Raw genomic sequence first — 11204 nt, forward strand, 5'->3', positions numbered from 1 at the left:
TGTACCAACCTTTTCCTTTATAGGTGTGTTTTGATAGTTATTTATTTGGGTTCAGGAACTCATGTTACTTAATTTAATTATGATTATTTTAAACTGAGTGCTCAAAACTGCATTAAAAAAAAAAAAAACTGCTGGAGGGAAATCAAGAAGGCAGAACAGAAGGATGTGGATCTTACCACCTCCCACAAAAGCATCAAAAATACATCTACATGTGGAACAATTCTCACAGAACACCTACTGAATGCTGGCAGAAGAGCTCATACAACCAAAGTTACAAGACAGGTTACAATGTAACCAGGTAGGATGAAAGAAAAAAGCAAAGGATTTGTAGGGGACAGGGTCGCAAAGAGTCGGACATGACTGAGCGACTGAACTGAACTGAAGCATCCCAGAGCTGTGAAAGAGGAAAGTTTCCCTTACCCAGGAACACCTTTCAGAGCCTGAGATGACAGACAGGATAGATTGGGAGCTTCAGAGGCTCAGAGGAGAGTGTAATAGCCAGATTGTCGGGGCAGAAAGGAGAAAGACAAGCACAGATAGTCCTGGTTACCTTCCTGTGCTCCCTAGTCCAAGGTACAAGTCTGCTGGTGTGGAGAAATCTGAGCTTCAGCAGACAGACCAGGGGAGAGGACTGGGGATGGCTCCATGGAAACAGCCTGAAGGGGCTGGAGTATGGTCCAAACAGCAACCAAGGGTGTAGACAAGAGGAGCCCTGGTCCATTAGAGAAGCCCTATCATTAACATAAGCATAAAAGGAGGGACATGGCCCCACCATAACAGTCTCATTTTCAGCATGATCACTGCAGGCAAGGCTCCAGTGTGCAAGCAATGGTGGGTTGTGCACAAGCAGAGGCAGTGTGAAATCTGAACCTATGCCCAAGGGCTGCATAATTTAGGAAGAAGGGCTGAAATCTGAGCCATGGCCCAGAAGCTGTGATCCAGATTTACACCATAAGTGGCCAGTTTGTGAGCTCAGGTCCTGATGAACTTCAGAGTGGGTTATTAGCGCTCCCACATCTGGAGTGGGTCCCATGGTAGCAGCTGCAGTCTTTGTGGGTGGGCACATGCAGAGGCAGGGGTGGGACTGAAATAATTCCATAGTCCCCATAGCAGACGTAAATGTACGACTATAGTGGTCCCAACGCCTGACTACAGAGAATCTGTACTGACGAATCTGCACTGGCGACTTTGTGAGCACACTGCCTAAGGACACCCAGGCCAATCACCTGCATTTCCCTGGTAGAGATGGGTCTGAGGGCAGTGTCAAAATCGAACCATGTACTTTGTGAGCCCGCACAATGGGTGACAGATGACACCACAGTGTACACTTCATGGGGGACAGCTCCTGTGAAGGGATACCCAGTGGCTCTTCTACTGGAGGAGAAGGTCAGTTTCCCAGGGCAATAGAAATAAAACACAAAAATAAAGAAAGTGATCAAACCAAATGTTAGAGCTTTTGCACAGCAAAGGAAATGAAGCGACATGGAATGTGAGAAAGTATTTGCAAACAATGTGACCAACAAGGGCTTAATTTCCAAAACATTCAAACAGCTCATAATATGTTGGCCAAATAGTTGGCAAATACAAACTACTACATACAAAACAGATAAACAGTAAGGTCCTACTGTGGAGCACAGGGAGCTATCTGCAATATCCTATAAAAACCAGTAATGGAAAATAGTACCAAGAGTAATATACATATGTATAACTGAATCACTTCGCTATACACTAGAAGGAGATCACACCTGGGTGTTCACTGGAAGGACTGATGATGAAGCTGAAACTCCAATACTTTGGCCACCTGATACAGAGTTGACTTATTGGAAAAGACCCTAATGCTTGGAAGGATTGGGGGCAGGAGGAGAAGGGGAGGAGAGAGAATGAGATGGCTAGATGGCATCACTAACTCGATGGACATGGATTTGGGTAGACTCCGGAAGTTGGTGATGGACTGGAAGGCCTGGTATGCAGTGATTCATGAGGTCGCAAAGAATTGGACGCGACTGAGTGACTGAACTGAACTGAACTGAAGAAACTAACATTACATTGTAAATGATTATACTTCAAAAAGAAAAAGAAAAAAGACTGCAGTAGTCTGAAGCTTAAGCTAGCAGTACACTCAGTTAGAGAGGATTTATTTTTGCCTCTGCCTTGTGCCTATAGGTGATTTCACACTCATTCGGTGTATAGAATTAGCAAGGTCTGTCTGTTTCTGAAATTGTTGTTCCGTTGGTGTCTCCATGTCCCATATGACACTAAACAAGTGATCTTCATCTATTTGCTCTCTTTCAACCTCGGAATTGGATAACTTTTTTCCATAACATGTCATGTGCTTATTTTGAATGCTATTTATCTGAAAGACAAATCTTTTGGAAGTATTCATTGTCAGTTTAGTCACAGATAAAATAGCCTGAAATTTCCGTATAATTGTCTGCTTGATAACTGCAAACTTTTTCTCTTCTGCTCAAAAAGTACATCTGATAAGACATTATTACCCGAGTAACAGTCTGTCTGTTTCAATTATTTTTAAAAAATCTTAAAAAATTTTTCAAACCCTAACTCTATATATGAATTGTTGATTCACTTCACAAATGACCTAGTTAAAACAATGTATTAGTACATTAAGAGTGACTATGAGGATGCTGATAACTGTTATCTTAAGATGTTTTAAGAACATTAATGGAGTGGATCAAACTTACCATGTTTGAACCAAAGAAACATACATCAAGCAAGTAGATTATGTAAGAGTTAATGATGAATCATGTGGTTCTATGCAGTCTACAACAACATGCTAGTGGACTGATAGGCGATGATCATCATCACTTTAATTACTTTACTGGCAAGACTCTGGTCTTATCTCAGTTCACTCTCAGTAGAATAGGTAAAACTATTTTGCATTATTGCCTCCCAGGAATTTCCCCAGTCCCCATATCAGGGAGAATCAGTATTGCTGTTTCTCCAATTAGGTGACAATTTTCAAGACTCATTTGCCTTTCCTTTTCTTTTTTTGACAATACAAATCTAAATCAAATTTGAATTATAAAGTAGCTACATTTTGTAAGACCTGAATAATGTGGATTTGATGTTCTTTGGGTTGGAGGAGAATGAAAGAGAAAATTAACTTTTTGTATGAGGTTTGACAGGAGAAAACGGATCTGAGTAGATTAACAGAGTCAATAACTTTATAAATTGAAGGATAGCATGAGGTCCCTGGGCATCTGTGAGAGAAAGGGCACCAAAAGCTTGTAAAAAGTTTAACTATTACAAAGCTACAATTTTGGCCATGGCTACTTGTCTTTCTAGACTTCCTAAAAATCTAGTAGAAAGAGTTGCTTCAGAGGGGCTTCAGCAAAGTTAAAGATGACAACATTCTTTTTCTCTGGAAGATTTTCTTAAGAAAAAAAGAAATTAATAAATTTGTTTTCCTCCTCCTCTGAGCCTGAAGAATGTGAGGCTGTGGGACAAGGAATTTATGGGGTAACTATTGTGTCAGGAGCAGCTGCATTTCACCCTCCTTGGGATTTGATTACTTGTTAATCCTTTAATCAGGTCCTTTTCCAACAGAATGACTCCAAGAGGGGCATACTTCACAGTATGTTTACTTTACAGGAGACACTGAATATTTCCATGTTTCTCTACATTTAAGTTTTTAAAAATCTGCATTATTGGGAGTAATAAAGTTTATAAAAATTAAAATTTAGTAGAGATTAATTAGTACAATATTCACTCTGTTGTTTTCATCATTGCTAAACCATTGAAGTTGAAAGAATATGGTCTCACTTTGTTTGATGAACTCTGCTTGCTCAATAATTGTTTATTCATTTCACCAGGTCTTTGGCACTTGCAGCTCTATGTTTTCTTCTATCTTTGCAGGGCTGGCTCTGAGTGTTTAGGTCCAAAAAGAAAAAAGGTGTAGGGAACGAATGTGCTTAGTCACTACAGTCGTGTCTGACTCTTTGTGACCCAGCAGACGGTACTTGCCAGGCTCCTCTCTCCATGGAATTCTTTAGGCAAGATTACTGGAGTGGATAGCCACTCCAGGGGATCTTCCTGACACAGGGATCAAACCTGTGTCTCCAGCATTGCAAGCAGATTCTTTACCACTGAGCCACTGGGGAAGCCCAGGGGATGAATAGAAACGGAAATAAATGTTAAAATAAATTAAGAATGGATCTAATACTCTATAATGTGCCATAAATTTAGGTGTGTGGTTAACTCAACCCTTTCTACTTGAGGTCGCTAAAAAGATTTTTTTTTTTAAACCAGGGAGAAAAAGGAAAGATCCTCTAAGACGGAGCTCTGAGTCACTTCTTCATCTTCCAGTGAAGGGCTAACAAAGAATAGTAACGAAGGAATAACTATAGGGAGATTCAATATTGCAAGATCAAGAAAGAGATTTCCAAAGGCAAGGAGAGTCAATGGCATCACTGCTATGGAAAATATAGGACATTGCCTATTGGATTTGTGTTGCAGCAAAAAAGAAATGAAGTTTCTCCTCTCCTGAGAACAAGTAAAGAGAACAGAGAACAGGAAAAATGAGCCTGAAAGAGTTGATCAATCTTAGTTTTTTAACTTACTAATCTGCAGTGTCACTAACTAGATTTTTCCTTCACAAAGTTAAACTATCAGTGCCCCCTCCCCCAACCAACCTCCTCCGCCACACTGTGTAAATTATATCCTGCACCTGGTGTTTATTCTCCCTGAACTCTCTAGCAGCAAAAAACCAACCAAACAAACAAACAAAAAAAAACAACCCTTATAGCTGTTTGTATTTCAGAAAGAGGGGTACAGGTCAATAACCCAGAGACAAACAAACACAGCTGACGCCAGCTGAGACTGTTTTGAAATAATGCAGGAAGAAGGATGCAAGACCTTCATTCAGTTCAGTTCAGTCACTCAGTCATGTCTGACTCTTTGTGACCCCATGAATCGCAGCACGCCAGGCCTCCCTGTCCATCACCAACTCCTGGAGTTTATCCAAACTCATGTCCATCGAGTCGGTGATGTCATCCAGCCATCTCATCCTCTGTCATCCCCTTCTCCTCCTCCCCCAATCCATCCCAGCATCAGGGTCTTTTCCAATGCCTTTGCTTTTCAATATGCTGTCTAGGTTGGTCATAACTTTTCTTCCAAGGAGTAAGCGTCTTTTAATTTCATGGCTGCAGTCACCACCTGCAGTGATTTTGGAGCCCCCCAAAATAAAGTCTGACACTGTTTCCACTGTTTCCCCACCTATTTCCCATGAAGTGATGGGACCAGATGCCATGATCTTCATTTTCTGAATGTTGAGCTTTAAGCCAACTTTTTCACTCTCCTCTTTCACTTTCACCAAGAGGCTTTTCAGTTCCTCTTCACTTTCTGCCATAAGGGTTATGGTATCAAACCTCTCGGTAACACTGTTTATGTTATTTTGTTGCTTATGAACTTGATTGGTACATATTTAAAATTTGAAAATTTAAATGAGAGAGGATAATAGTTGAAATACCATCTAAACATTGAAACATTGTAGAAACCCACCACCACCAACTTTTTGTGTTTCAGTATCTTCTCCTTCCTTTAAATAGATGAAGATTTTTTTTAGAAGTTAGAAGGTCAGAATAAAAAATAGTGGAATGGTTTTAGAAAACAATGAACCATCCATCCCATATGTTTATGCTTTCCACCATACTAAACAAAAAGACAACATACCAAAGTTTAGTATGAGGATTGTACTGTTAGTGTTGTCATCCATTTGACAGAAAACTACAGAAATAAGCGCTTAAAATTACTATCATTTCCTAGGAAATGCTAACATTTTAATGTACTTAATTTATACTTTGTAAAATAAAATAAATTACAAATAGTGGAGTGGCATTGTCTTCCACATCTCCCTAGAAACTATTCTTATTTTGATATAATACTCATCAGTGTATTTTTTTGGTTTCCATATTGGTATGTAAACAAAGCTTTAAAAAATTTATGGTTTTATACTTGAATATACCTGTTCTATACCTGAATTCTATTTTTACCATATAGCCATTATCTTTTTACTTGATAGTATTCCATGGCTTGTATTTAGCACATATTATCACATCTTCTTAATCTTTTTAACAGTATTTCATTGAATGAATATAAAGCTTTTTATGCAGTTTCTTAATGAACAGTAATTTTTTTGCTATTATATATATAATGCTTCAAAGATTTCTTTATAGGTTGTCTTTCTTCATTGGGTAACATCACTATTTCTGTTACTTGTTATTAAAATTTTTTAAAATATTGATTTCTGTGACAGTTTTATATTAGTTATTATTTGCCTGATATATGTTTCTCATTTTATTTTAGATAATTATTTTTTATTTTGAGGATATTGTCTGTTTCCATGATACAGTTTGTCTTAATGTTAACTGACAGATGTTTTATAAATGAGCTGTTTTAATCCCTTTTTGCAATCACCTACTGATACATGTTATAATTTAGAAAATTTTCTACATGTTATAAGTTATAAATTCTTTTAACACTCAGAACAACCTTATGAGGTAGGTCCTATTATTATTCATACTTACAGAAAAGAAAATTGTTGCCTAAGATCACCCAACTAGCCCACAATCTTTATTATTTTGCAGACACATTGTGGGGTTTATTTTTTGTATCATTATTAATATTTCTCAGGAAATGGAACATGGCACTGAAGAATGATTAAAAATAATTTTTAAAATGTGTATGGCAAAATTTATTTTCCAACAACAATACCTGCCATCCCATTTGCTTTTCTCAGTGTGACTTTTTCACAGGTGAGTCTAAATGGTATCTTCTCCTTTAATAGGCAGGCAAGTCTTATGGGTCACTGATAGTCAATAGAATCTGAGAAAAGTGACTGCTGAAAGTAGGCTAGAAAAGGCTGTGCTACTTCCCTGTGATTCTCTTGAGACAACTGCTGCTGCTAAGTCGCTTCAATCATGTCCGACTCTGTGCGACCCCGTAGACGGCAAACCACCAGGTTTCCCCGTCCCTGGGATTCTCCAGGCAAGAACACTGGAGTGAGTTGCCATTTCCTTCTCCAATGCAAGAAAGTGAAAAGTGAAAGTGAAGTCGCTCAGGTTCAGGTTCAGTCGCTCAGTCGTGTCCGACTCTTTGCGACGCCATGAATCGCAGCACGCCAGGACTCCCTGTCCATCACCAACTCCCAGAGTTCACTCAGACTCAAGTCCATTGAGTCAGTGATGCCATCCAGCCATCTCATCTTCTGTCGTCCCCTTCTCCTCCTCCCCCAATCCCTCCCAGCATCAGGGTCTTTTCCAATGAGTCAACTCTTCACATGAGGTGGCCAAAGTACTGGAGTTTCAGCTTCAGCATCAGTTCTTCCAATGAACACCCAGGACTGATCTCCTTTAGAATGCACTGGTTGGATCTCCTTGCAGTCCAAGGGACTCTCAAGAGTCTTCTCCAACACCACAGTTCCAGAGCATCAATTCTTCAGCACTCAGCCTTCTTCACAGTCCAACTCTCACATCCATACATGATCACTGGAAAAACCATAGCCTTGACTAGATGGACCTTAGTCAGCAAAGTAATGTCTCTGCTTTTCAATATGCTATCTAGGTTGGTCATAACTTTTCTTCCAAGGAGTAAGCGTCTTTTAATTCCGTGGCTGCAGTCCTCATCTGCAGTGATTTTGGAGCCCCCCCAAAAATAAAGTCTGCCACTGTTTCCACTGTTTCCCCATCTATTTCCCATGAAGTGATGGGGCTGGATGCCATGATCTTCATTTTCTGAATGCTGAGCTTTAAGCCAACTTTTTCACTCTCCTCTTTCACTTTCCTCAAGAGGCTTTTTAGTTCCTCTTCACTTTCTACCATAAGGGTGGTGTCATCTGCATATCTGAGGTTATTGATATTTCTCCCGGCAATCTTGATTCCAGCTTGTGTTTCTTCCAGTCCAGCGTTTCTCATGATGTACTCTGCATAGAAGTTAAATAAGCAGGGTGACAATATACAGCCTTGACGTACTCCTTTTCCTATTTGCAACCAGTCTGTTCCATGTCCAATTCTAACTGTTGCTTCCTGACCTGCATACAGATTTCTCAAGAGGCAGGTCAGGTGGTCTGGTATTCCCAATCTCTCAGAATTTTCCACAGTTTCTTGTGATCCACACAGTCAAAGGCTTTGGCATAGTCAATAAAGCAGAAATAGATGTTTTTCTGGAACTCTCTTGCTTTTTCCATGATCCAGCGGATGTTGGCAATTTGATCTCTGGTTCCTCTGCCTTTTCTAAAACCAGCTTGAACATCAGGAAGTTCACGGTTCATGTATTGCTGTAGCCTCACTTGGAGAACTTTGAGCATTACTTTACTTGCATGTGAGATGAGTTCAATGGCGCAGTAGTTTGAGCATTCTTTGGCATTGTCTTTCTTTGGGATTGGAATGAAAACTGACCTTTTCCATTCCTGTGGCCACTGCTAAGTTTTCCACATTTGCTGGCATATTGAGTGCAGCACTTTCACAGCATCATCTTTCAGGATTTGAAATAGCTCAATAGGAATTCCATCACCTCCACTAGCTTTGTTCACAGTTATGCTTTCTAAGGCCCACTTGACTTCACATTCCAGGATGTCTGGCTCTAGATAAGTGATCACACCATTGTGATTATCTGGGTCGTGAAGATCTTTTGTTACAGTTCTTCTGTGTATTCTTGCTACGTCTTCTTAATATCTTCTGCTTCTGTTCAATTCAGTTCAGTTCAGTTGCTCAGTCGCATCTGACTCTTTGCGACCCCATGAATTGCAGCACGCCAAGCCTCCCTGTCCATCATAGGTCCACACAATTTCTGTCCTTTATCGAGCCCATCTTTGCATGAAATGTTCCCTTGGTGTCTCTGATTTTCTTGAAGAGATCTCTAGTCTTTCCCATTCTGTTGTTTTCCTCTGTTTCTTTGCATCGATCACTGAAGAAGGCTTTCTTATCTCTTCTTGCTATTCTTTGGAACTTGGCATTCAGATGCTTATATCTTTCCTTTTCTCCTTTGCTTTTCGCTTCTCTTCTTTTCACAGCTATTTGTAAGGCCTCCCCAGACAGCCATTTTGCTTGTTTGCATTTCTTTTCCATGGGGATGGTCTTGTTCCCTGTCTCCTGTACAATGTCACGAACCTCATTCCATAGTTCATCAGGCACTCTATCTATCAGATCTAGGCCCTTAAATCTATTTCTCACTTCCACTGTATAATCATAAGGGATTTGATTTAGGTCATCTAGCGGTTTTCCCTACTTTTTTTAATTTAAGTCTGAATTTGGCAATAAGGAGTTCATGATCTGAGCCACTGTCAGCTCCTGCTCTTGTTTTTGTTGACTGTATAGAGCTTCTCCATCTTTGGCTGCAAAGAATATAATCAATCTGATTTCGGTGTTGACCATCTGGTGATGTCCACGTGTAGAGTATTCTCTTGTGTTGTGAATCTGCTCCATCATGTTCAACTCTTAGTGACCCCATGGACTGCAGCTTACCAGTCTCCTCCATCCATGGGATTTTCCAGGCAAGAGTACTGGAGTGGGGTGCCATTGCCTTCTCCGCTTGAGACAGCTACTGTGTGCTAAGTCATTCACCGTAAAAAGTGTGACTGCCTTGAAACAGTTGTGCTATACAAGCAGGCATTCTAGTCAACAGCTTAGCAGAGCTCCCAGCTGACACTTACCATCAATTCTCACTCTCACTGTGAGTGAGCAGTCTTGGATATCCACCCCAGATGAACTCACATAACTAAAACTCTACCAAAGCAAACTTGGGTCTGCTTGCCTGTGCACAGTAAAGCCAACCTACTGACACTCTTTTTCCTACATTATCAGTTTTGTTATGGGGAAGAACTGACTTCATTTCAGATCTGTTTCTTTTACAGATCTTTTACCTTGTTTCCCATTGCTTTTGATCTCTAAAAAGACACTCTTCATACCTAATGGATGGCCTTGGGGAACCCTGCTCCTCTGCCTGAATGTTTAACCAAAATGCCTTTGTTCAGGATCCTGTCCACCCATTGCTGTCTACAGGAAGGAAGAAATTAACTCATCTCCTCCCTGAGGCTTGCCATTCCAGGAAATATTTGTAAGATTAATGGCCTTTTATACTTTACCTCCTCACCTCACCTCCTTCCTCACCCCCCATCTTTGTTCTATAAAAGAACCTGGCATCCATACCCCAATAAGATGGTTATTTTGAGACATTAGTCTGCAATTTTCTTGGTCAGCTGGCTTTCTGAATAAAGTCCTATTTCTTGCCTCAACACTTGGTCTCTCAGATTTATTGGCCTGTAGTGTAGCGCAGAGGGGACTGGGATTTGGTAACAGTTTATTTCTCTTTCTTGAACCATTGCCGTAAACAAATACTGTGAATTTTCTGTATTATCTCCTATGTTTAAAAACAAAGCAAAATGAAAAAACTGCCTCAACTTTGCGTTCTGCTTCAACTACCTCTCCATTCCTAGGGCATATTTACTCACCACCTTCATTCTTCACCTCTCATTTTCTCTTCAGTTTACTACAGTCTACCTTCAATTCACATTACTCCACTGATACTGCTCTTGTTAGGTTCACCAATGACCACCAAGTTATAAATATTGCCAAGATCCTGACTCCTTGTCCATTGATGCTGTATAGAAATAAGCAGACAGAGTTTGAAAGAAACAGAAAGTGTGGCTTTATTCCTTTTGCCAGGTAAGAGGGAGAACACAGGAGACTAACAGCTCAAGAACTCTGCCCCACTCACCTAGGGGGATTAAAAGAGGTTATATAGACTGGGACTCATTGTCTGGGGTATAAAAATGATAAACCTCAAACTAATGAAGGTCTTATATGCAGAGCGCATCACGAGAAATGCTGGGCTGGAAGAAGCACAAGCTGGAATCAAGATTGGCAGGAGAAGTATCAATAACCTCAGATATGCAGATGACACCACCCTTATGGCAGAAAGTGAAGAGGAACTAAAAAGCCTTCTTGATGAAAGTGAAAGAGGAGAGTGAAAAAGTTGGCTTAAAGCTCAATATTCAGAAAACTAAGATCATGACATCTGGTCTCATCACTTCATGGGAAATAGATGGGGAAACAGGGAAACAGTGTCAAACTTTATTTTTGGGGCTCCAAAATCACTGCAGATGGTGATTGCAGCCATGAAATTAAAAGATGCTTACTCCTTGGAAGAAAAGTTATGACCAACCTAGATAGCATATTGAAAAGCAGAGACAT

General features: G+C 40.2%; 1 protein-coding gene across 1 annotated transcript in view; it reads right to left on the bottom strand.

The window, feature by feature from the left end:
• KMO (kynurenine 3-monooxygenase) overlaps positions 1–10128 on the bottom strand; it is a 77422-nt gene extending 67294 nt beyond the window's left edge. The window contains exon 1 of the mRNA XM_052653547.1: positions 10105–10128. Coding sequence (XP_052509507.1) covers positions 10105–10128 — 24 coding nt within the window. The remainder of the gene's footprint in view (positions 1–10104) is intronic.
• Positions 10129–11204: the final 1076 nt, after the last annotated feature.

The sequence above is a fragment of the Budorcas taxicolor genome, chromosome 16 (assembly GCF_023091745.1).
Source record: "Budorcas taxicolor isolate Tak-1 chromosome 16, Takin1.1, whole genome shotgun sequence".
Taxonomy (NCBI): Eukaryota; Metazoa; Chordata; class Mammalia; order Artiodactyla; family Bovidae; genus Budorcas; species Budorcas taxicolor.